The 26,729-nt window shown below is 48.4% G+C and overlaps 1 protein-coding gene across 1 annotated transcript in view; it reads right to left on the bottom strand.

Moving 5' to 3' along the window:
- The window catches only part of MEGF8 (multiple EGF like domains 8), a 133,160-nt gene that overhangs the window by 70,844 nt on the left and 35,587 nt on the right, over positions 1-26,729 (bottom strand). Inside the window, exons 13-20 of the mRNA XM_040327291.1 lie at positions 23,180-23,327; positions 22,317-22,480; positions 20,989-21,183; positions 17,237-17,437; positions 15,651-15,878; positions 15,452-15,570; positions 13,329-13,460; positions 13,119-13,232 (exon numbers count right to left, since the gene is read on the bottom strand). Coding sequence (XP_040183225.1) covers positions 13,119-13,232; positions 13,329-13,460; positions 15,452-15,570; positions 15,651-15,878; positions 17,237-17,437; positions 20,989-21,183; positions 22,317-22,480; positions 23,180-23,327 — 1,301 coding nt within the window. The remainder of the gene's footprint in view (positions 1-13,118; positions 13,233-13,328; positions 13,461-15,451; positions 15,571-15,650; positions 15,879-17,236; positions 17,438-20,988; positions 21,184-22,316; positions 22,481-23,179; positions 23,328-26,729) is intronic.

Consider the following 26,729-nt stretch of genomic DNA (forward strand, 5'->3'; position numbering starts at 1 on the left):
ACTATCTTCCAGGCCATGGGGCTGAAAGATTTTCCCTTCAGTAGATTCTGAGGATTTAACCACCAGCACAGACTTTGCCGGACTCTTGATGAGAGTGGCAAAGGAAATTCCAAGGCCTGTGGCCTCTTGCTCCATGCTGACAGAATGGCTGCCTGTAGGATGCGAGTGTGGCTTTGAGCGTAAGGTACCGCCTCGAACGTGGCCACTAGCTTGCCTAGTAGTCGCATACATAGGCGAATAGTTGGTTCTTTTTTGCTTAGAACCAGATGGATCAAGTCTTTGATGGCCTCGACCTTTACTAGAGGCAGGAACACTCTTTGCTGTTCTGTGTCTAACGTCATGCCGAGGTATTCCAACCGTCTTGTGGGTTGGAATGCTGATTTTTCTCGGTTTAGGATCCAACCGAACCTCTCGAGGTACTGAACCGTGAGGGCCACTGCTCGTTCCAGGCAAGGAGACGAGTGATCTATGACTAGGAGGTCGTCCAGGTAGGCTAGGACCGTGACCCCTTGGACCCTTAGGTTGGCTAGGATCGGAGCTAGGACCTTTGTAAAAAACCCGGGGGGCCGTAGCCAGCCCGAAAGGGAGTGCCACAAATTGGAAATGACGCTGGGCCACTGCAAAGCGGAGAAATCTTTGATGTTGTTGAAAAATTGGCACATGAAGGTAAGCATCCTTTATGTCTATGGACGCCAGAAAGTCGTCCTTCTGGAGTGCGGCGGCTGCTGACCGAACAGATTCCATCCGGAAAGAACGAACCCTTAGGTAAACGTTTAAACCTGTGATGCAATTGCCTATATGCTTCAGTCTAATGCTCTCCCTGCTAACTTAATGCTGTGGGTTACAGGTAACAGGTGTTTCATGTGTGATTCATCTCTCTCTGTGAACACTGTTCATATGTTAAATAAGGCTAGCTTTTGAACGGCCTTTAATTGTGTGATAACCCTGTCTTGTTCTAGCAGTAAGCCTGGACTAATGTGTGGCTTAATGGGCGATCTCAGGAATATCCCTCCTAGTGGAATATTGGGGTGATGTTCTTATGGAAGAAGGGAATCTTTGACGGGGATATCATACCGATACCGTCACAATTGGTTGGTAGCAGTGGGATTTTCCCTTCTATTCCGCTTCATACCCGGATTCCAAGCAGACACTGGAAGAACTACTGGAAGTTCGTGGAAGGATTGCTAGCAACAAAACCAAGCGGGTCATCATAGCAGAATCAATGGAGCGAGACCAGGAGGACGGGATTGCAGCAACGCCAGCAGTACAAGAGATGGAGACACCAGTGATTCAGGAGGAGGAATAGCCAGCCAACAAGCTAATGAGAGAGAAGCTAGCGTGGTTCGGCCCGAACCCAACGCCGGATGTGGTGCTGAAAGTGATGGACCTGTTAGCGAAGGAGGCTAAACAAATAAGAGACGCAGAACTACAGTTAAAACTGGCAGCAGTCCAACAAGCAGCCGCACATTCTCCAAACAGTGAGTACAGCACAGCAGACACAAGGAAGATCCCGTTTAGCGCTTTTAAAGCTTTTGATGAAAAGGACTGTGAGATTGATAACTACCTGGCGGACTTTGAGCGACAATGTAACCTGCACCGAATAGCTAGAGGAGACTGGGTTGCAATATTGTCAGGCAAAGCTTCTGATGCTTTCCGGACCGTGCCAGATCAGGATATCCATAGCTACGCCCGGGTTAAAGAAGCGCTCCTGGCTCGTTATGCAGTAACCCCAGAGTCCCACCGACAGAAGTTCAGGGACTCACGCAAAACCACAAAAGACTCTTACGCGGAATGGGCATGCCAGTTGTCCCTGTCGGCCTCTAACTGGGTTAACAGCAGCCAGGCCACCACCGCAGAGGACATTTTGCAACTAATGCTCCTGGAGCAATTTTACAATCACATCCAGACGGATGTCAAAGATTGGGTGAGAGATCGCAGGCCCATGACTCTACCAGAGGCCGCGAAGTTGGCGGATGAATATGCGGATACTCGCAAGACGAACCAGGTCACACCACGGGTACAACCTCCACGACCAACGGCGCCCTCACACCCACCAGCCGCTAGATACCAACCTCCTAACAGACCGATGACATCTAGCCCTCGCTATCCACGCCAGGAGGACAACGAACAACGCTGCTTCCGGTGCAAACAGCTCGGTCACTTCAAGCAGAATTGCCCCATGAACGACAACACCAGGTCAAATTGGTCTCAACCTGGGTACCGCCCTCCAGCAGCAGCCCATTGTGTAGACTCGGCTTGGGATCTCCAGGAGCTGGGTCAGGAAGAACCATTGGGCACCCCTTACGAAGCCCTCATGGTACAATCTGTTATTACGGACAACAGGGAACACCATTGTCAGCTGGTCATGGGCGACAGCCATGAGCCGGAGGGGCCCTGGAGGGAGCTGGGCAGAAAGAGGCACCGCCGGCTACCCCCCAAGAAGAAGAGGTCCTGGAAGCCGTATAACAAGCTGACCTGGGAGGATAAGAAGCGACTGGAGGAGAGGGAGTCGCATCGGGCGTCCCAGATGCGGGCCGAGATGTTCGCCAAGGGCCCACCGGTGGCCCCTTACACCACCACCCAGTTCCGGATGATGAAGGACCACGTGGAGAGCCTGCAGGATATGAGCAAGCAGGAGCTGATCCATGAGTACATGGAGCTGGAGGAGTGCATAAGCCGCATGGAGGAGGAGAACAACCACCTGAGGTCACAGCGGGCTAACCCCCCCAGGCTCCATGAACTGGAGATGGAGCTGGAGAAGCTCAAAGAGGAGAACCGGCGGCTGCGGAGGGAGCAGGGGGTGGCTGACCTTATGGGGCTCTGAGTCCCCTCCCCCCCCCCCCCCGGACTCTGAGCACCAGTGCTACAGCATTTCAACAAATATAACTTTTTCTTTTTATGAATCTCCTGTGACTGTCACTTCAGAGCCATAACCTGCCCCCTCCCATAGCGGGACACCTAGACGGCGGCGCACAGACCCATTTGCCGTCTTCACACTGACTTCTGGTGACTCTGCAGATCACACAAAGACTTGGGGACTGACCGGCGTGTGATCTGACGACCCGGTGACATACCTGAGTCGGGAGCAGTTGCCAAGGGAGGTCAGTTACGCCAAACGTAACTAAAAGCTAAAAGCTCTGAACCCGTCAACCCTACTGGACCAGGGAAGGTCCAACCGGGTTTGCCGTAGCAGGGAGAAAAAGGGGGGCCATTGTGATGCAATTGCCTATATGCTTCAGTCTAATGCTCTCCCTGCTAACTTAATGCTGTGGGTTACAGGTAACAGGTGTTTCATGTGTGATTCATCTCTCTCTGTGAACACTGTTCATATGTTAAATAAGGCTAGCTTTTGAACGGCCTTTAATTGTGTGATAACCCTGTCTTGTTCTAGCAGTAAGCCTGGACTAATGTGTGGCTTAATGGGCGATCTCAGGAATATCCCTCCTAGTGGAATATTGGGGTGATGTTCTTATGGAAGAAGGGAATCTTTGACGGGGATATCATACCGATACCGTCACAAAACCCTTTAGGTCCAAAATTGGCCTGACATCGCCATTGGGCTTTGGAACGGTAAACAGATTGGAGTAGAACCCTAGCCCTTGCTCTTGGGCTGGTACTTCTACTATCACGCCCTGGCAAAGCAGATGATCCAACGCCGCCAGTAAAGAGGCCTCTTTTGTTGGATCGCTCGGTACCCTTGACTCCTGATAATGAGGTGGAGGAAACTTTAGCAACTCTAATCTGTAGCCTGTGGCCACGGAAGACCGGACCCATCTGTCGGGGATATCGGCTTCCCAAACCTCCGCAAAAAGACGAAGCCTTCCCCCCACCTTTGTGGGTGGGGGCGCCCCTTCATAGGGCAGACTTAGGGGCTGGTTTTGCTGGCTTACGATACCACTGCTTCTTGCCCCCAGAGGCCTGTCCCTGCGAATTATTGTTAAAGTTTGATCTCGCAGGAGGCCGTCGATACTGCCTGGAATTGGAGGGCCCCGGAACAGGGGAGAGCTGCCTTTTAAACGCAGGTCCCCGAAACTTCTTTTTGACCGGTAAAAGGGTACTTTTGCCACTCGATATAGTCTGAATATATTTATCTAGATCCTCTCCGAAGAGTCGACCTCCATGGAAGGGAAAACCTGCCAGAAGCTTTTTGCATGGGGGCTCAGCCGCCCAGTTCTTCAACCATAAGAGCCTTCTCATGTGTACTAAAAATAGTGACAAACGAGACGCCTGCTGAATGGAGTCCTTTATAGCATCCACCGCAAAGCACAGGGCTCTAGGAATATCCGATAACTCTTCTGCCTGTTGGGCAGGAATGTCTTTAAGCATCTGTTTTGTCTGGTCTGTTAACGCTTGACAAACCCCAATAGCAGCCACTGCTGGCTGTATTACTGCACCTGCCGTAGCAAAGGATGCCTTTAAAAGTGTCTCAAAACGCTTATCCACCGGTTCTTTAAACATCTGTATGTTTTCCACCGGGCAAGTTAAAGATTTGTTTACACAAGAGATGGCGGCATCCACAGCTGGGAGAGCCCACCTCTTGGAAAAATTTTCTTCCATAGGGTAGATGGTGGAAAATCTTTTAGGTGGTAAAAAGATCCTATCTGGTCGTATCCAATCCTGAAAAATCAGTTCCTCTAAAAGAGGATGGACTGGAAAAACAGCGCTGCTCAAAGGCGCTTTCAATGAACCTAAGGATGATACCGCCGAAGCCTGAGGCTCCGGTAAGGGCAACTTAAATGCCAGGCGGACCATGTCTGTCAATGACTGAATCCACAAGCTCTCTGCATGGGAGGCCGAGACTGGCTCCTCATAAGTAGACTCCTCATCCCCTGAACCCTCATGGTCCTGGGAATGATTTTCCTGAGCTTCTAATTCTCCGAGGGAGAGAACCTCAGCATCTGGGGGTACACCCCTAGGTGACGGAGACCTAGTCCGCTTCTTGCCCGACATGGAATTGACTATCATAGTTGCCAATCTCTTCTCTAGTCCCCCTAAGGAAAGGGCTAGCATTTCCTCTGTGACAAACACAGGGTTGGGTGGATCTGAACTAGCCTCAACACCAGATCCCCCTAATGGCTCAACCAAGGCACCCACTACTGGAATAATTTGTGGGGAGAGTACAGGCATATCCCGACTCGAACCTTCAGAATCTGAGGGGGAACCCCTTTGTCCTCTGGCACCTCTTGCCATTTCCCCTGATCCTGATGCCTTGGAAGCCATGGTACAATACCGAGGCACCCCTACTTACAACAACTGACTGATGTAGGTAGGAGAAAAAAAGAGATTTTTAATACAGCTTACCTGTAAAATCTTTTTCTTGGAGTACATCACGGGACACAGAGCGGCATTCATTACTATATGGGTTATATGGAGTACCTTCAGGTGTAGACACTGGCAATCTCAAACAGGAAATGCCCCTCCCTATATAACCCCCTCCCATAGGAGGAGTACCTCAGTTTTGTAGCAAGCAGTATGCCTCCCAAAATGGTCCTCAAAAAAGAGGGGTGGGAGCTCTGTGTCCCGTGATGTACTCCAAGAAAAAGATTTTACAGGTAAGCTGTATTAAAAATCTCTTTTTCTTTATCGTACATCACGGGACACAGAGCGGCATTCATTACTATATGGGATGTCCCAAAGCAATGCTTACAATGAGGGGAGGGAGAACATCTCCAAGACAAAAGGATTTAATTTAGAGATATACTCAAATCATAATAAATCCAACTTAGTTGAGAAAAATAAAATTTTTAAATTTAACTCGAACAAGAGGAGCCCCCGGAATCCGAGGGTCTCAAACTGCAGCCTGCAGCACTGCCTGCCCGAAGGCAGTATCAGTATTCCTTCTTACGTCCAACTGTAGAATTTTGTAAACGTGTGGACAGAAGACCAGGTTGCCGCCTTGCAAACTTGAGCCATAGAGATCTGGTGGTGTGCTGCCCAGGAGGCGCCCATGGCTCTAGTAGAATGAGCCTTTAATGATACTGGAGGAGGCAACCCTTTCAAGCCGTAGGCCTGAGTGATTAATTGCTTAATCCACCTAGAAATGGTGGACTTTGCAGCTGCCTGCCCCTTCTTGGGCCCATCCGGTAGAATGAACAGCACATCTGTCTTCCGGATCTTCTTTGTAGCTTTAAGATAGGCCTTCATGGCCCTGACAATATCCAAGGTATGCAGCAACCCTTCCTTTCTGGAAGTAGGTTTAGGGAAGAAGGATGGTAATACCAAATCCTGGTTCAAATGAAAACTGGATATGACCTTCGGAAGGAAGGAAGGATGAGGGCGGAGAACGACCCTGTCCTTATGAAAAACAAGATATGGTTCCTTACAGGATAAGGCTGCCAGCTCCGAAACTCTTCTTGCGGAAACTATGGCAACCAAAAATACTAACTTCCTTGTCAGTAGAACCAAAGGAATATCAGCCAACGGCTCAAACGGTTGTTTCTGTAAACTTGACAGAACAAGATTTAAATCCCACGGACAAAGCGGGGATTTAACTGGAGGTCTAATACGTAAGACCCCTTGAAGGAAGGTCTTAACCAGCGAGTGGGTGGCCAGCGGCCGCTGAAACCACACTGACAGAGCAGAAATCTGTCCTTTGATTGTGCTTAATGCCAATCCTTTATCCACTCCTAGCTGGAGAAAACTTAATACTCTATCGATGGTAAATTTGCGAGAAAGCCATCGCTTGGACTCACACCAGCCTACATAGGCCTTCCAGACCCTGTAATAAATCACCCTAGAGACCGGTTTCCTGGCTCTGATTAGGGTAGAGATTACTTTCTGAGACAGACCTCTACCCCTGAGAATCAGGGATTCAGCTTCCAGGCCGTCAAATTTAGATGCCGTAAGGCAGGGTGGAGGATCGGACCTTGCGATAGCAGGTCTGGCCGTAGAGGAAGAGTCCAAGGGTCTCCCACTACCATCCTTAAGATTAGTGAGTACCATGCCCTTCTGGGCCATGCTGGAGCTACCAGGATGACTGGTATGTGCTCCACCCGGATCCTGCGCAGCAGGCGGGGTAGTAACTGGAGCGGGGGAAACGCATAAAGAAGTTTGAACTGATGCCAAGGGCAAACCAACGCATCGGTTCCGCAGGCCATCGGATCCCTTGAGCGGGACATGAACCTGTCTAGTTTCTTGTTGAGTCTCGATGCCATGATATCCACGTCCGGCACTCCCCATCTTTGGCAGAGTGCTTGAAAGACTAGTGGATGCAGAGACCATTCCCCCGGCCATAGAGTCTGGCGGCTTAAGAAGTCCGCCTGAAAGTTGTCCACTCCTGGAATGAATATTGCCGATATGCAGGGCACATGAGCCTCTGCCCATAGAAGAATCAAGCTCACCTCTCTCTGAGCGGCTTGACTCCTGGTTCCCCCTTGGTGATTTATGTGTGCCACGGCCGTGGCATTGTCTGATTGAATTCTCACCGGGAACCCCTGCAATTTTGACGTCCAAGCCCTGAGGGCTAGTCGAGCAGCTCTGAGCTCCAAGATGTTGATGGGCAACTGCTTCTCTGGCTTTGCCCAAGTACCTTGGCGAGTGCAACCATCCAAAATTGCTCCCCAGCCCGTCAGGCTGGCGTCTGTGGTCACTATCTTCCAAGCCACTGGGCTGAAAGACCTCCCCTTCAGTAGATTCTGAGGGTCTAACCACCAACACAGACTTTGTCGGACTCTTGATGAGAGCGGCAACGGGATATCCAAGGCCTGTGGCCTTCTGCTCCATGCTGACAGGATGGCTGCCTGTAGGATGCGAGTGTGGCTCTGGGCGTATGGTACCGCCTCGAATGTGGCCACCATCTTGCCTAGTAACCTCATACATAGGCGAATAGTCGGTTCTTTCTTGCTTAGAACCAGTAGGATTAATTCCTTGATGGCTTTTACCTTCCTCAGAGGTAGGAACACTCCTTGTTGTTCTGTGTCTAATCTCATGCCGAGATATTCCAACTGCTTTGTGGGCTGGAAAGCTGACTTTTCTCGATTTAGGACCCAGCCGAACCTCTCGAGGTATTGGACCGTGAGGGCCACTGCTCGCTCCAAGCCGGGAGACGAGTGATCTATGACTAGGAGGTCGTCCAGGTATGCTAGGATCGTGACCCCTTGGATCCTTAGTTTGGCTAGGATTGGAGCTAGGACCTTCGTGAACACCCGGGGGGCCGTAGCCAACCCGAAGGGAAGCGCCACGAATTGGAAGTGACGCGAAGCCACCATGAAGCGTAGATATCTTTGATGTGGCTGATAAATTGGAACATGAAGGTAGGCATCCTTTATGTCTATGGACGCCATGAAGTCGTCCTTCTGGAGTGTGGCAGCTGCTGACCGCACGGATTCCATCCGAAATGAGCGGATCTTTAGATATGCATTTACCATCTTTAGGTCCAAAATTGGCCTGACATCTCCATTGGATTTTGGGATGATGAATAGGTTGGAGTAGAAACCCAGCCCCTGTTCCAGGACTGGTACCTCTACTATTACTTCCTGGGAAAGTAGATGATCTAATGCCGATCTTAATGCGGCTCCCTTTTCCGGATCGTTTGGAATCCTCGACTTCTGGAAATGAGGAGGAGGAAACCTTAGGAAATCTACTTTGTAGCCTGTGGCCACGGAAGACCGTACCCACTCGTCGGGAATGCTGGCTTCCCAAATCTCTGAAAGGAGTCGCAGCCTTCCCCCCACCTTCGTGGGTGGGGGCGCCCCTTCATAAGGTTGGCTTGGGGGCTGGTTTTGCTGGTTTGCGAAACCACTGCCTTTTGCCTCTAACAGCCTGTCCTTGTGATCTGCTGTTGAAGCCGAAGTTTGCTTTTGCAGGAGGCCGTCGATACTGCTTGGCATTAGAGGGCCCCTGCCCAGGGGAATACTGTCGTTTAAACGCAGGTCCCTGAACCTTCTTCTTAGTTGGCAAGAGAGTACTCTTGCCGTTTGAAATGGTCTGAATGTATTTATCTAGGTCTTCTCCGAAGAGTCGTCCTCCATGGAAGGGGAACCCTACCAGGAGCTTCTTGCATGGGGGCTCAGCCTCCCAGCTTTTTAACCATAAGAGTCTTCTCATATGGATAAGGGATAACGATAAACGTGACGCTTGCTGGATAGAATCCTTGATTGCGTCTACCGTAAAACATATGGCCTTAGGGACATCCGAAAATTTTTCTGCCTGCTGGGCCGGAATAAGTTTAAGCATCTGCTTAAATTGATCCGATAATGCTTGAGCGACCCCAATCGCAGCCACAGCTGGCTGTACTACTGCCCCTGCAGTAGTGAAGGAGTTCTTAAGTAGTGCTTCCAAGCGCTTATCAACTGGATCCTTGAACACCTGTATGTTTTCTACAGGGCATGTTAACGATCTGTTAACACATGAGATGGCTGCGTCCACTGCAGGAGTAGCCCATCTTTTGGAAAAATTTTCTTCCATAGGATATAGGACAGAGAACCTTTTAGGTGGTAAGAAGATCTTATCTGGCTTGTTCCAATCTTGGAACAAAATTCCCTCTAATAGAGGATGGATCGGAAACACAGCATTGCTTTGAGGCGCCCTCAGTGAGCCCAAAGCTGAAACCGTCGATACCTGGAGATCTGGTACTGGCAAGTTGAATGTCCTATGGACCAAGTCCGACAATCCTTGAATCCACCAGCTCTCCCTCAGGGAGACTGCCCCAGACTCCTCTGTATCCGGGTCTTCGATCCCTGAACCTACTTGGTCCGTGTCCAAGAGGTCGTCCAATTCCCCTGAGGAAAGGACCTCCTCTTCTGAGGGTCCGCGCTCGGGCGACGGAGATCTATTCCGCTTACTGCCCCGCATAGCTGCGGATATCATTTTTCCCATGCTTCTCTGCATCTCTTTTAAAGAGGTGAGTAATACCTCCTCCGTGACCATCTTAGGGTTGGACTGACCCGCGTCAGCTCCAGCCCCAGATCCCGATGGCCCCAAGGCTCCCTGTAGGGAAAACAGCGGCATACCATGGTACAATACCGAGGTACACCTGCTACCTATTGGTATTTGGAACTATAAAAGTTAATTGTCCAAACACCTGTTTGGGGGATAAAAAAATGCTTCCTCTCCCCTAGATGACTTTTTTTTTTTTTTTTTTCGTTTTTGTTTCAAATCCAGGAAAGAAAAAACATTCTGTCCCCCTGAGTAGTATTGCAAAGAAAAACTATGAGATGGAAAAGAAACAGCCTATTTCTAGGCTTGACAAAACAGTCCTCTGAAGACTGCAATATCCTTTCTGGCCACTGTGTGTCCTCGGCGCCCCGTGCTGCCGCTCTGGTCTTTCTCCTCAGTTCCAAAGTATTGATGGAACAAACAAGGAAGGGCCGCCCCTTCCTTTAAGCCACTGACCCGCCCTTCCCCCCCCAGCAATCTCAAACAGGAAATGCCCCTCCCGACAGGGGGAGGGGGGGGGGATTTTGGGAGGAAGGGACCTCTCTGTTCCAGCAAACTGCAGCCTGCAGCCTGGAACACACGAGGAGGTCAGCGTTTTGCCTGCTTGCAGGCTCTGAGGAGGAAGACTGAATGGAGCATCGCCTGGAGGCCTGCAGGTAAGCAAAGCTCTCTGACACACACATATATTTTTATATAACACAGGCCCCACTCAATGCTTTTCCAACACTACAAGGGAGGTCACATCTTATTGGGAATAATACATAGAGAGCCATCCTATCTTTATGATATGTGACTAGTTTGCCAGATGCAGTGCATAACTTTAGGCATGTCCCCTGTGACCCCCCAGAAAAAAACCTGCTAAGAACCAAGTTCCGCAAGTTTTCCCCTCACTTACCTGCTCCATGCCGCAGGACTTTGCCAAGCAAGAGGCCCAATCTTCCCCCATCTCCGTGGGGATGTCTAGACCTTCAGGCCCTGGGTTCCTATGAAGGATCCACTGTCCTGGGCCCATATAGCACCCTGGCAACAGAAAACTTTAGGTACCCAAAGGTTTCTAAGTTCTGGGCCCAGGGTCCAGCTCTCTAAAAAGAAAAGCATTATGGGCTATACCCCAAGGGTTTGGGGTCCGGTTACTGACCACTTTAGCGCTGAGGCTTTTTTGGACAGAACCGGTAGCTCACCTAATCCCAAGGATGCGGAGGCAAGCTAAACCATGACTAACACCTAAGACACTGGCGTAAAAACTGAGGTACTCCTCCTATGGGAGGGGGTTATATAGGGAGGGGCATTTCCTGTTTGAGATTGCCAGTGTCTACACCTGAAGGTACTCCATATAACCCATATAGTAATGAATGCCGCTCTGTGTCCCGTGATGTACGATAAAGAAAACTATGCGGTTTTAAGGGGACAGTAGTAACAACTAATGCCCAAAAAACCCAATGGGGAGACCAATATGTGTTCCCTATTTTTTTTTTTTTTTTTTTTTTTTCCAATTATGCATATATATTTTTTTTTTTTTTTTTTTAATTTTTTAGGATTTTTTGGATCCTGAGTCCCTTTTTTCCCTTTTTCTACGGAATCACATTGTCTCCCCACAAGAGAAATTGCAAGAATCCACCTGCTGTAAGGAAATGTTTAGGCTAGATTGAAAAGCTAGTTCTGTTTGTCAGAACTGCAATACTCCCTTGCGCCACCGGGTGCCACTGTGCATCAGGCTTGCACTGCTGCCGCTCTGTGTCCTCCTCTCCTGAGCTCAGAAATGAACTGAGCCAATACAGCACAGAGGAAGGGCCGCCCCTTCCTCTTATGAGATCCAATGTCCCGCCCCCCCCCCCCCCTTTAAAAACGGCGCGAATTTCGTCTTTTTTTTTTTTTATATAAATCGCTGTGCACGCGCCCGCGCGCGTGCCCGTGTCACGGGGGGGGCCATGGTGGAAGCAGCATGCTGCAGGGATGCAGGAGAGCAGACAAGACACAGAGGAAACATCCGCACAGCACCCGGCCAGGTAAGAACCTTCAGGTAGGCGCAGACACCTCCCTAGTTCAGGGTAAAGAGTAGGCACACACTAATACCCCACCTAGCGCCCAGCCAGATAGAACCTGCAACACATAGACCAGGGAGATCACACATATGGGGAGTAAAAACACAGACCATCCTGTCTTACACAGACATAGTGGCCCCAGACTGCCAATGCAAGAGCATACTCAGGCAAACTCCCCCAAAAGATCCCCCCTGGAGAGCCTGCTGCCGAACCAAGTTCCGCAGATCCCCCTTTCTTACCTGCTCCATGCCGCAGGACCTTGCACATCAAGTGGTCCAATCTTCCCCCATCTCCGTGGGTGGCGTCTAGACCTTCAGGCCCTGGGGTCCTTTGAAGGAACCCACTGTCCTGGACCCATATAGCATCCTGGCAAACAGGGACTTTAGGCACCCCAAAGGGTTCTAAGTCCTGGGCCCAGGATCCAGCTCTCTGAAAGAGAAGCATTATGGGCAAAACCCCCTAGCTAGGGGCCCGGGTACTGTCCACTTTGGCTCTGAGGCACCTTGGACAGATCCGGTTAGCCTGCCTTGATCCCAAGGATGTAGAGACAAGCTATTCCATGACCAACACCTAAGACACTGGCGAAAAAACTGAGGTACTCCTCCTATGGGAGGGGGTTATATAGGGAGGGGCACTTCCTGTTTGAGATTGCCAGTGTCCATCACCTGAAGGTACTCCATATAACCCACATAGTAATGAATATGCCGCTCTGTGTCCCGTGATGTACGAGAAAGAAATAGGGTTTTCTTCCGTTCAAAAAAACGGAGCTTAACGGAGACGGATGTTAATGGACGTTAGCGGATGCTCATCCGCTAACGTACGCTATCCCATTGGAAAGCATTGCAGTCCGTAGACGGACGTATGAAAAAACGGACGAACGGTACGCACGTGTGAAAGGACCCTTAAAGTTGGTTAAAGTGCCTCCTGAGCTGTGCAACGAAACAAGGTGATCTAATTATATACAATGGGGGTGATTTACTAAAATTGGAGCGCTCAAAATTTGGTGCTGCTGTGCATGGTAGCCAATCAGCTTCTAACGTCAACTTCTTCAATTAAGCTTTGATGATAAAGCCTGGAAGCTGATGGAAGGTTTGTATGCAGAACGGCACCAGATTTAGCATTCTCCAGTTTTGGCAAATCTCCCCCAATGGATCTCTTTAGCTCTGAAGTGATCCTACATAAATATGCGCATTGACTTACCTCCCCAAGGTCGGGTTGTCAGTATTCCCGCACCAGCCGCACTCAAAGTTTTGCAAACACTCCCGGCAGGTGTTAAACCTGGAGCAATCCATACACTGGGGCACAGAGTGGACGCTGCAGAGGAGAGAGACATTGGGAGCGGATATGAGAGAAATTTGGAGAAAGGCATTGTAAAGAGCGTCATGATACTATATAGTGATTGGTACATACCTGTCGTACCAGTCCCTGCAGTCACCATACGGATATTTTGCCAGATAAGCAGCAAAGTAAAAGCAGCTTTCAGTAGACTGGCACCATGCACAGTGACTGGAGTTAGAAAGACATTCAGAGCATGTCCTACGCCTGAAAGAAACAGACAACTATCAAAGTCAAACCAACCATTGATAAAAACTTGGGGAAGAAAAACATCAAAAGAGTAAAGCAAAACCCTCCTCTAACCACCCACCATGGAGGCTGGGTTCACACCATTGCAAATTAGATATGGGTTCCCCGCATCCAATTCGCAATAGCTGGAGATTTTGACTCTATGGAGCTGGTTTACATATCTCCGCTGTGGCGCCGGTGCAAATTTGCACAAGAGTCCTGTGCGTCTTTTGGTCCGTTTCAGGTCCAAATTCAGGCAAAATCAGAGCTGAAACGGTGAACCAGGAGACGCACCGGACCCCTGCTGTGAGCCGCATGTGGGGATGGTGTGAAGCCAGCCATGGGCATACAAGCTGTTAATCCAACAGCAACTAGAGGACATAAATAACCAGTGGCGCTGCGTCCATAAGGGCGCACGGGCGCCACCCCCTCTCTCCTGCCCGCCCCTATCACCGTAGATCGATTCATGCATTACATGAATCGATCTATGGTCATCGCTGCCACCCCCTATTCAGGTGCCCGGTCCCTTTTCGGGTGCCGGGCATCTGAATTACAGCGGCAGGGTATTTTTTGGAAGCACCAGATTAGAGCCATAGGCTCTAATAGGTGTCCAAAAAGGAGAGAACAGCGGGCACACTGGCAGCAATTGATGGGCACAGTGGCTGCGTTTCATGGGCACAGTGGCTGCATTTCATGGGCACAGTGGCTGCGTTTGTGACTGCGTTTGATGGCATAGTATCTGCGTTATATGGGCACAGTGGCTGCAATTGATGTTTTTTTTTTTCTTCCGTTTTTTCAGTTTGTTTGCGCTCCCCCAGCACCAATTGCCACTGGACTGGACGATATACATCTCGGGTGAAGCCAGGGCCATCATCAGGGGGGTACAGGCAGTACACCTGTAAGGGGCCCGGAGGTCCCCAGGGCTCCAGATGGCAACCCCCCCTTTTTTAATAAAAAAATTAAAATGTGTATATATATATATATATATATATATATATATATATATATATATATATATATATATATATATAATATTATTAATTTTTTTTTATTATTTAAGGGCCCAGGATGGCAACTTCCCTTTTTTGTTTATATATATATATATATATATATATATATATATATATATATTTTATTAAAGGGCCCAGAGGTCCACGGGGTCCTGGATGGCATACCCCCCCCCCTTTTTTTTCCATAATAATAAAAAAATATTTATATATATATATATATATATATATATATATATTTTTTTTTTTTTATTTCTTTTTTTTTTATTAAAGGGCCCAGAGGTCCCCAGATGGCAACCCCCTCTTTTTTGTTATTTATTTTTAATATATATTTTTATTTAATTTTTATTAAAGGGCCCAGAGGTCCACAGGGCTCCGGATGGCAAAACCCTTTTATAATATATATATATATATATATATATATATATATATATATATATATATATATATATATATATATATAAACGTTTTTTATATATTTTTTGTATTTCTTGTATTAAAGGGCCCAGAGGTCCCCAGGACTACCCCCCCCCCCCTTTTTTTAAGTATTCCTTTTTTCGTAAGGGGCCCAGACGTCCTCAGGGCAACCCCCCCAATTTGACGTGGCACCCCCCCCCCCTTCCCGCTTCTCAATTTGAGGCGGTAGCACAACCCGCCCCCACCCCCCCAACGGTTCTCTGCTCCAGGGGGCCCATGCCTGAAGCTGTGTAAGGGGCCCCATAATTCCTGATGGCGGCCCTGGGTGAAGCTGTCATAATATGTTCTTAATGTAAGTTTGCTACATTATTTGTACTAAACTGTACATTTTCTAATGAGATCCTGCGCTCCTGCTTTGTGTTGGGAGCTCACAAGCAAGCAAATGGAAGTAAAGTGAGTCCCACTCCTCTAGTGGTTCTGCATGGAACAGCGGCAGGATAAGACAGTTGATAATATAGGAAGTCGTTACTATGCAGAAGAACTCACCGATTGCAGGCGCGGGGGCATTCCTGGGGAGCTCTTATAGAACCGCTCACTCTTCCTCTGCGGCTGCACAGAGAGTCTCCTTTCTTGCTGCTGTGTATTTGCCATTCGCAGAACTGGTCCTGGGAGCACAACAAGGATAGAATTACAATTCTATTACAGCCAAGACACTCCATCTGCTCATGTATCTCTCAGCACTTACATTGCTGCAGGCCTCGCAGTCACGGTATTCCTCGCACAACTGACAGTGGCTCGGCGACAGAATCAGGGGCGTGTCTTGACAGAATTTTGCCCAATCCACACCTAGCCTGTGGTGACACGTGCGGGTCTTGGAGCACCAACCGCAGCTCTGGTCTGCCAGGCAGGCCAAGCAGGAAAGGTAGGTACAGTCATCAGAGCGATGAGGTTCCAGGAATAGGAAAGAGATCTCCTATACAGCAAGCAAAAAGAAGTAAAAAGTGATTCAATAAAAATAAAAGTGATTCCCCCTTAAAGCGGAGTTCCACCCACATCTTTGATTTTTTTTTTTTTTTATTACTATTACTCTTGCACTGGTCATTAGCGCTGCCTTTATGATATATTTTACTTAAAAAAAAAAAAAAACGTAGGGCTAGATTCAGAGAGAATTTACGCCGGCGTATTTATTGATACGCCGCGTAAATTCAAATCTGCGCCGGCGTATCTTCTTTCTGTATTCAGAAAGCAAGATACGTCAAAATTAGGCCAAGATCTGACTGGCGTAAGTCACTTACGCCGTCGTATCTTAGGGTGCATATTTACGCTGGCCGCTAGGTGGCGCTTCCGTCGTTTTCGGCGTAGAATATGCAAATGACCTAGATACGCCGATTCACAAACGTACGTGCGCCCGGCGGAATTTTTTACGTTGTTTGCGTAAGGCTTTTTCCGGCGTAACGTTGCTCCTGCTTCTATGAGGCGTACGCAATGTGAAGTATGGACGTCGTTCAAGCGTTGAATTTTGAATTTTTTACGTCGTTTGCGTAAGTCGTTCGCAAATAAGGCTGGACGTAATTTACTTTCACGTCGAAACCAATACGTCCTTGCGGCGTGCTTTGGAGCAATGCAACACTGGGAGATGTACACGGACGGCGCATCACGTCGGGTCACCACCCATTTACATAAAACACGCCCCCCTCATCCTCATTTGAATTAGGCGCACTTACGCCGGCCCCATTTACGCTACGCCGCCGTAACTTAGGAGGCAAGTGCTTTGTGAATACAGCACTTGCCTCACATATTTACGGTGGCGTAGCGTAAATACGATACGCTACGCCGCCGTAACAATGCACGATTCTACCTTAATCTAGCCCTTAGGATTTTTCCTTCTTGTGGATTCCCATCTTACTTGTGAGCAGGAGAAGCCCACAAGCATATTCTTCCAGGATACGGTGCTGCCGTATTCCCAGCATGCACAGCCCGTTCTCGCGCATGCGCAGTAATAGCACGTGGCCGCGCTGTAAACTATACAGGTTGCCATCACAACGGGCAGGGTCGTCGGAAGTGCCCGCTCCGTTGTGATGGCAACCCTCGGCGCTACCCACTGACTCCTGGGAAATGACGACACGCACCTCCCAGGAGCAGTAGAGAGCAGAGGCGCCGAGGGAAGTGACGTTAGGCGCCGCGGTGAGAAAAGGGAAAATTAGAAGGGACCACATAGCAACAGGGATTAAAAGGTAAGTATAAAAAAAAAAAGCTCCAAATGTCATTTGTTATGTTGTTTGCTGCTTTAGCTACTTAGTTTCTTATGAAGAGAAAAGAACATCAGCTTACACTTCCACCATGGACCCCTGTACGGTCCCATGTCAAGCTCAGTTCACTCGTGTGTCCGTTTCCTGTATTATTGAGATAGCCTTCAATCTGCACTGCATAGCGGCTTCCCCGTTCTGCATTAGGAAACAGACGCTCTCCGCTGTTTCTCTGCAGAGCTCGCCTCTCCTTATCCTGGTGTACTGACCAGCGGCCCACTTCCTCCTGAGGAAAAAAGGTGAAACGTGGCAACCATTTAAACTAGCAAAGTTATGGCAGAGTCATAGGAGGGGTACATTACAATTACAAGTTAAGCATTACAAGTTAAACAGCAATTCTAATGTAATTTTTCACTATTTTCACTGCCATCTTCTTCCCTCTAATTAAAACCCCCAAACATTATATATATATTTTTTATCCTAACACCCTAGAGAATAAAATGGCGATCGTTGCAATACTTTCTGTCACGCCGTGTTTGCGCATTTTTTTGGGGGAAAAAATTACACTTTTTTTAATTAAAAAATAAGACAACAGTAAAGTTATCCCCATTTTTTTTTAATATTACGAAAGATAATGTTACGCCGAGTAAATTGATACCCAACATGTCACGCTTCAAAATTGCGTCCGCTCGTGGAATGGCAACAAACTTTTACCCTTTAAAATCTTCATAGGCGACATTTAAAAAATTCCACAGGTTGCATGTTTTGAGTTACAGAGGAGGTCTAGGGCTAGAATTATTGCTCTCGCTCTACCAATCGCGGCGATACCTCACATGTGTGGTTTGAACACCGTTTACATATGCGGTCGCTGCTCACGTATGTGTTCGCTTCTGCGCGCAAGCTCGTCGGGACAGGGCGCGTTTTCTGGCTCCTAACTTTTTTAGCTGGCTCCTAGATTCCAAGCAAATTTGTCAACCCCTGGTATAAAGGCTGTTTGATCCTGTCTTCTCTGATCCTCCCCTACTTCTACTGTCTCCAATATACAATGGCCCGGATTCACAGAGCACTTGCGCCGACGTATCTCAAGATACGCCGTCGTAAGTACAAATGTGCGCCGACGTATCTATGCGCCGACCCACAAACTAAGATACGCCTAAAAATAGGCTTCATCCGACCGACGTAACTTGCCTACGCCGGCGGAGAGTGGGCGCATATTTACGCTGGACGTATTTGGCGCTCCCATGGATTTTCTATGCACATATGCAAATGAGGGAGATACGCCGATTCACGAAAGTACTTGCGCCCGGCGCATAATATACACGGTTTGCGTAAGTCGTACGTCCGGCGTAAAGTTATTCCCCATATATGAGGCGCAACTCATGCAAAGGTATGGACCAAGGAACTAAAGCCATCGTATTTTACGTCGTTTACGTTGTACGTGAATAGGGCTGGGCGTAGGTTACGTTCACGCCGTAGGCAGTGATCCGTCGTATCTTAGGCATTCTTTCTGACGTGATTCTGAACATGCGCACTGGGATGCGTCCACAGGACGGCGCATGCGCCGTTCGTTATTCGTATCTTTCTGGCGCTCGGCCCATCATTTGCATGGCGTCACGCCTCATTTGCATGGCTCACGCCCAGTTCCACTTACGACGACTTACGCCTAAGAAACCCAGCGCAGATTTGGCAGCACTGGCTTTGTGAATCCAGTGCTTGTCTCTCTGCGCTACGTCGGCGTAGCGTAAATAAGATACACTACGGCGGCATAAATATGCGCCGATGTATGAGAATCCGGGCCATAATCTCCTGATATTTACAGACCTAGGGGACAAGCTGCACATGCTCAGTTTGGTGTGTATTGATAGAAGGGGATATCTCCTTAACGTTCAGGTTTAGGAGATATCCGGGGTAGCTTCAAGTAAGCCTTATTATAGGCTTACCTGTAGCAAAAAGTGTGTTGTTTACAACCACTTTAACTCTCTTTTAACCTGGTGGTTGTGTGCCCTCTGTGGCCGCGTAGTGCCTCCCCACTCTTGGTGGTCCCTCCCCTGGCAATGGCCCTCTCTGGGAATTCTTTCATAGTCATTGGTTCATTTGAATTTTCCCTGATGAAGCCATAAGGCGAAATATGCCGGGACGTTATAGGAATACGAGATCCCGGTTCAACATGAACTTCCGTCACGTGACCACCATAATGAAATGTCTAACCCCTTTTCAACAATCTGCTTTGTTTGGTTTTAATCTTATCTCTATTAAACTATAAGGGCCTGATTCACGTAGCACTTGCGCCGACGTATCTTGAGATACGCCACGTAAGTGTAAATGTGCGCCGTCGTATCAATGCGCCGTGCCCACAGAACTAGATACGCCTGAAAATAGGCTTTCTCCGACCGACGTAACTTTCCAACGCCGGCGTATCTTGGGCGCATATTTACGCTGGCCACCTCACTGCAAATATGCAAATGAGGGAGATACGGCGATTCACGAATGTAGTTGCGCCCGGCGCATAATATACGCGGTTTGCGTAAGTCGTACGTCCGGCGTATAGTTATTCCCCATCTATGAGGCGCAACTCATGCAAAGGTATGGACCAGGGAACAGCCGTCGTATTTTACGTCGTTAACGTAGTAGTACGTGAATAGAGCTGGGCGCAGGTTACGTTTCACGTCGTAGGCATTGAGCCGTCGTATCTTAGGGAGTATATTCGACGTGATTCTGAGCATGCGCACTGGTATACGTCCACGGGACGGCGCATGCGCCGTTTGTTCGGCCCATCATTTGCATGGGGTCACGCTTCATTTAAATGGATCACGCCCACCTTCCACCTACTTTGAATTAGGCCAGCTTATGCCTACGATTTTACGTTACGCCAACGCAACGTTGGGAGCAAGTGCTTTGTAAATACTGTGCTTGCCTCTCTGTGTTACGTCGGCGTAGCGCATATGAGATGCGCTACGCCAGCAGAAATATGCGCCGATGTATGTGAATCAGGGCCTAACTTTATATATATATACGGTTTCTATTATTATTTGCAAGCACCGTGATAATCCCCTCCCAATATCTTCCCTTTTTGAATATTTACCTATAAAGGTCAGTACCAAGTTATATTCTGTGCATTTAGGAAAGAATCCAGACCTTTTTTAAAGCAGAGAACCACCTCTGGAGGGAGTCTGTTCCACATTTTCACAGCTCTTACTGTGAAGAATCCTTTCCGTATTTGGAAATGAAATCTCTTTTACTCTAGATGTAAAGAGTGCCCCCTTGTCCTCTGTGATGATCTTAAAGTGAATAACTCAACACCAAGTTCACTATATGGACCTCTTATATAGTTGTACATGTGGATCATATCCTCTTTAATCTCCTCTTCTCAAGAGTGAATAAATTCAGTTCATTTAATCTTTCCTCATAGCCAAGCTATTCAATGCCTCTTATCAGTTTGGTTGCCCTTCTCTGCACTTTCTCCAGTTCCCCGATATCCTTTTTGAGAACTGGTGCCCAAAACTGAACTGCATATTCCAGATGAGATATACGAAAAGACTTCTTTACAGTAAAAGCTCTATAAAAGTGGAATAGGATCTAGTTCTAGCCAACTTAGTAGACTGCTACAAAAATAAGGCTGGATGTGTTTCTAAATGCACAAAATATGAATAACTATTAAAAATAATAAGACCTAACACTGTAGACTGTTAATCCAGAGAGTATCTGAAGAAGTCGCTTTATTCCCTTTGATTCAACTTGATGGACATATGTCTTTTTTTCAACCTGAGCAATCTGATTGGCTGCCAAGGGCACTATTGCACCTGATACTTCTATTGTTTTATTGTAACTAGCACTTACCAGTATCTGTGTGCTTCCAGGGTACCGCCCGAGGCGGGCCACAACATAGAAGCGCTGAATGCGAGCCCAGATGGAGACGCGCTCAGGGGAGGAGCCTGTGCTCAGCATGGGGTATATGAATCCTTTATACACCAGAGAAACATCCATCTCTGTGCTGGGACTTAATGTAATGGTTGTGCTGCGCACAATCGACACCTGCAAAAAGAAAAACAGGCTTTTAACTGGATGAAACTTAAAGTGACACTAAAGGTTCACTTTTTTTTTCTTTTTTTTAAATAACAAACATGTCATACTTACCTCCTATGTTCAGTTCGTTTTGCACAGAGTAGCCCCAATCCTCCTCTTCTGGGGTCCCACGGTGGCTCTCTCGGCTCCTCCCCTCAATAGATAAGCCCCTCTGGGAAGCTTTATCCCGAGGGGGTTACCCTACGGGCGTGCTCCTGTGTCATACACTCGGCGGTCATTGCCACCGAGTGTATGACTCGGCCCCGCCCCCCACATCATTGGATTTGATTGCCAGCAGCGGGAGCCAATGGCTGCGCTGCTATCAATCTATCCAATAAAGAGCCAAGAAGCAGTGGAGAGAGCGACGCGGGATCGCGCTGCGCTCCCACTGAAATTCGGGGGCTTGGGTGGGTAAAATGGGGGGGCAGGACAATGCAAGGTGTTTTTTCACCTTAATCCACCAGCGCTGGAAGTGACGTCACTTCAGGCCTCCCAGGAGCATAGAGATGGCCGGGGGCGGGGACCAATCCGCAATTCCACAATTTTAAATGCAGATTATACCGTATTTATCTGCGTATACCGCGCACTTTTTTGCCCTGAAAATCAGGGCAAAGTTGTGGGTGCGCGATATACGCCGATACCCGCTTTCCCGCGCCGAGTTTGAATACTGCGCCGACATATACCGAGCGCAGTGCACTCGTGTATAGTCAGGCAGTCTCGGCTCCTCTCGCGCTGACGTCAGCGCGAGAGTAGCCGAGCCTGCCCGACTATACACGAGTGTACTGCGCTCGGTATATGTCGGCGCAGTATTCATACTCGGCGCGGGAAACGAGCGGGGAGGACGCCGCAGAAGGACGCCGGACCCGACGAAGAGGACACCCGAAGGCGCAGACGGACACCGGACCCGACGAGGCCGCCGATGGACGCCGCGCAAGACACCAAAACTAAGTACAAAAAATCTTTTTTCCACAGGAATTTCGGGCAACTTTAGGGGTGCGCGCTATACGTGGGAGCGCGCTATACCCCAATAAATACGGTACATTTTTTTCTGTAAGCACCACAAATCACCACACATCATAGAGCTACGAGATTATTTTTATTACCCGGTCAGGCTGAGACTCGTTGCGTGGCTGCTGATAGGTGATTAGGTGAAGTCCAGGCAAGAAGTTGTTGACTCGGCAATCATCCAGAGAAGTGATGAAGGTGTTATGGGTGCCCCACCAACCATATGTGCCTGAAATCTGACCTACACGACAGTTTGAACGTTCTGATGAAAAAAATAAAAAGTTACAAACAACTATAAAACATACAGGGCCAGATTCAGAAAGGAGATACAATGGCGTATATCCGGATACGCCGTTGTATCTCTGAGTGCGGGCCGTCGTATCTATGCTACTGATTCATAGAATCAGTTACGCATAGATTTCCCTAAGATCCGACTGGCGTAAGTGTCTTACACTGTCGTATCTTAGGCTGCATATTTACGCTGGCCGCTAGGCCGCTAGGTGGCGCTTCCATATAGTTACGCAATGAATATGCTAATTAGGTAGATACGCCGATTCAGAAACGTACGTCCGGCCGGCGCATTTTTTTTACGTTAGTCTTTTTCCGGCGTAAAGTTACCTCTGCTATATGAGGCATAGCCAATGTTAAGTATGGACATCGTTCCCGCGTCGAGTTTTGAAAAGTTTACGTCGTTTGCGAATAGGGCTGTACGTAAGTTACGTTCACATCTAAAGCAATGACGATTTGCGGCGTAATTTCCAAGCATGCGCACTGGGATTTTTTCACGAACGGCGCATGCCGTAACTAAGGGCGCAAGTTCTTTCTGAATACGGAACTTGCGCCCTAATTTACGGTGGCGTAACGTATCTGAGATACGTTACGCCCGCCCATAGATAGACAATTGAATCCGGGCCACAGACAGCAACACAGAAAATCTCACACAAGAAAAGAGAGAGAGTACCTGAAACTGGCATACAGGTTTCATTCTGGACACACCAGCCAAAGGAGCGCGGGACGTGGGAGAAGGTGGTCAGGTTGGAGCTGAATGCCAGACATGATTGACAATCAGAGAGGAGTCTCGCCAGGCCTAGGCAGCTCTTGTCCGGGCACTGCCAAAAAAAAACAGACACAGATCAGAGCAAAGATACAGTAAAGTTCATACAACCACTACACATGCATCAAGATGTAATCCAAGATCCAATCTAGGATTCCTTTATTCCACACTGGCCTCCATTGATTGGTGCAACTGAAACGTTCAATTGATTATCACTCACTTGACTAAGTTTTGATGAAAGCAAATGGCAGCATCAAATAAAATAAAAAACTCAATACTCCACACTATTTAAACTTACACTTGGTGGTAAAGTGGCGCTTTACTGATGTTTTGGCAATGCTTTCTGGCCGTTGGCGGGGCGCTTTTACTCCCCCCCCACTAGCACCCGAATAAGGTTTAAAAGCGCCGCTGCATTGGTGCTTTGCTGGCGCTGCCCATTGATTTCAATGGGCAGGGGCGCTTTAGGAGCAGTGTAGACACCGCTTCTAAAGTTGTGCTAAAGAATGATGACGTCAGACGTTGCTGACGAAACACATCGCGTCGTAGGGCACGTGATACGTCATTTCTGCTAGTTGGAATGCAAACGGCATTCCATACATGCTTTTTGATTTGGGCAAAGTTTTTCATCATGTTTTATAGATGCTTCTTATGGAATAAAGGTATTTTTTGACACTACGCAATGAGGAGTTATAGAGAGACAGAAATTGCCGCTCCGGGCAGGTCTCGTTTGGTTAAAATCTTCTTCTCAGAAACCGAGGGTGCTGGCAATGGACATGGCAATTGGAAACAAAAAAACGAACAGGACAGCCGCACTCCAATCCAACGTAGCTTTATTGTAAAACAACTGGAAACAAGCACTACAAAACACACTGGGCCGGATTCAAGTAGATTTGCGCATTTATTACGGAGGCGCAGGGCAATGATTTTGCCCTGCACCCCCTTTTTATTTGCGCTGCCCTCGATTCACGGAGCAGAAGCTCCGTAAATTGCGCCGGCAAAATGCCCGGCGCAAGCGCGCGCAATTTAAATGATCCCGTAGGGGACGGGAATCATTTAAATTAGGCGCGTTCCCGCGCCGATCGTAGAGCGCATGCTCCGTCGGGAAACTTTCCCGACGTGCATTGCGGCAAATGACGTCGCAAGGACGTCATTTGCTTCAAAGTGAACGTGAATGCCGTCCAGCGCCATTCACGAATCACTTACGCAAACTACGTAAAATTCAAATTTCGCGACGCGGGAACGACGGGTATACGTAACATTGGCTGCCCCTGCTAACAGCAGGGGCAGCCTTACGCAAAAACCGCCGTACGGAAACGACGTAAATTGCGTACGCAGGGCTCATGCAACGTTGTGAATCGGTGTTAGTATGCAATTTGCATACTATACGCTGAGCACAACGGGAACGCCACCTAGCGGCCATCGCAAGAATGCAGCCTAAGATATGCGGGCATAAGAGCCTTATGCCGCGCAGATCTTAGGCTGCAGTCGGCGTAACGAGGTTCCTGAATCAGGAGCACTCGTTACGCCGGGGCAAGTAAGCAATTGCGCTGTGTAACCTATGGTTACACAGGCACAATTGCTTCTTGAATCCACCCCACTAACTTTAGTGTTTACTTATAGCTGGAAAGTAAACACTAAAGTTAGTGTGAAACGCGTCAACTGTCCTAGGTTCCGTTGCTGTGATTTGTAGTGCCCGTTTCCATTCTTTTTACAATAAAGCTACGTTGGTATTGAGTGCAGCTGTCCTAATAATTTTTGGTTTCTAAACGCAATGAGGAGTTGTTATCTTTTTAACATACGACCAATCGGTGGAACATATTGGGCTGTGAATCAATGTCCTTTATAGAAGGTATATTTTCCATCTGTATCTACGTTTGATCTGATCACCTGTTATGGGTGCCAATTTCGTTTGAACGATCATTGGAGTGTATTGGGCTGTGGACCAGACTTTCTTCATACATTTGATTGTATGTAAATGTGAATTTATAGAGCGAGGTATGAAATTGATTTGGTTTCTTTAACACATTTTTACACTTTCAGTCTCACTACCAGCTGCTCCCGTAATAGTCATTTAAACATATTTATTTACGTTGATCATTGTCCGGGTTCCTATATTTTTTCACTGCTCCTAAAGCGCCTCACAAATGCTGATTGCAGGACTTTTTTTGATGTCCTGCCAGCGCACCGCTCCAGTTTGGAAGCCCAAGGGCTTTCACATTGGAGTGACAGGAGAGACGATCTGCAGGCGCGTTGGAGGCACTATTTTTAGCGCTATAGCGCCTGTAAAGTGCCTCAGTGTGAAAGGGGTCTTACATTCCCAGCACGTGCTGGAAATGTAACTGTTTTTTGAAACTGTTAAATCAATGGGTTTACTTCCGCTTTAATAGATCCAAAATTTCTGAGCTACCCAACTTTTTTTATTTAACCTAATACATACAGTATTTAACGGCGTATAACGCGCACCCCAATTTCAGAGGGAAGTTTCAGGAAAAAAACGTTTTTTTACATTTTGTGGTCAGTGGGCCTAAATGCAGCCTATGTGCCCCATCTCCAGCCTAAATGCAGCCTATGTGCCCCATCTCCAGCCTTAATGCAGCCTATGTGCCCCATCTCCAGCCTAAATGCAGCCTATGTGCCCCATCTCCAGCCTTAATGCAGCCTATGTGCCCAGCTCCAGCCTAAATGCAGCCTATGTGCCCATCTCCAGCCTAAATGCAGCCTATGTGCCCAGCTCCAGCCTAAATGCAGCCTATGTGCCCCAGCTCCAGCCTAAATGCAGCCTATGTGCCCCAGCTCCAGCCTAAATGCAGCCTATGTGCCCAGCTCCAGCCTAAATGCAGCCTATGTGCCCAGCTCCAGCCTAAATGCAGCCTATGTGCCCCATCTCCAGCCTAAATGCAGCCTATGTGCCCCATCTCCAGCCTAAATGCAGCCTATGTGCCCCATCTCCAGCCTAAATGCAGCCTATGTGCCCCATCTCCAGCCTAAATGCAGCCTATGTGCCCCATCTCCAGCCTAAATGCAGCCTATGTGCCCCATCTCCAGCCTAAATGCAGCCTATGTGCCCCAGCTCCAGCCTAAATGCAGCCTATGTGCCCCATCTCCAGCCTAAATGCAGCCTATGTGCCCCATCTCCAGCCTAAATGCAGCCTATGTGCCCAGCTCCAGCCTAAATGCAGCCTATGTGCCCCAACTCCAGCCTAAATGCAGCCTATGTGCCCCATCTCCAGCCTAAATGCAGCCTATGTGCCCCATCTCCAGCCTAAATGCAGCCTATGTGCCCCATCTCCAGCCTAAATGCAGCCTATGTGCCCCATCTCCAGCCTAAATGCAGCCTATGTGCCCCATCTCCAGCCTAAATGCAGCCTATGTGCCCCAGCTCCAGCCTAAATGCAGCCTATGTGCCCCATCTCCAGCCTAAATGCAGCCTATGTGCCCCATCTCCAGCCTAAATGCA

This window comes from Rana temporaria, chromosome 10 (genome assembly GCF_905171775.1).
Source record: "Rana temporaria chromosome 10, aRanTem1.1, whole genome shotgun sequence".
Taxonomy (NCBI): Eukaryota; Metazoa; Chordata; class Amphibia; order Anura; family Ranidae; genus Rana; species Rana temporaria.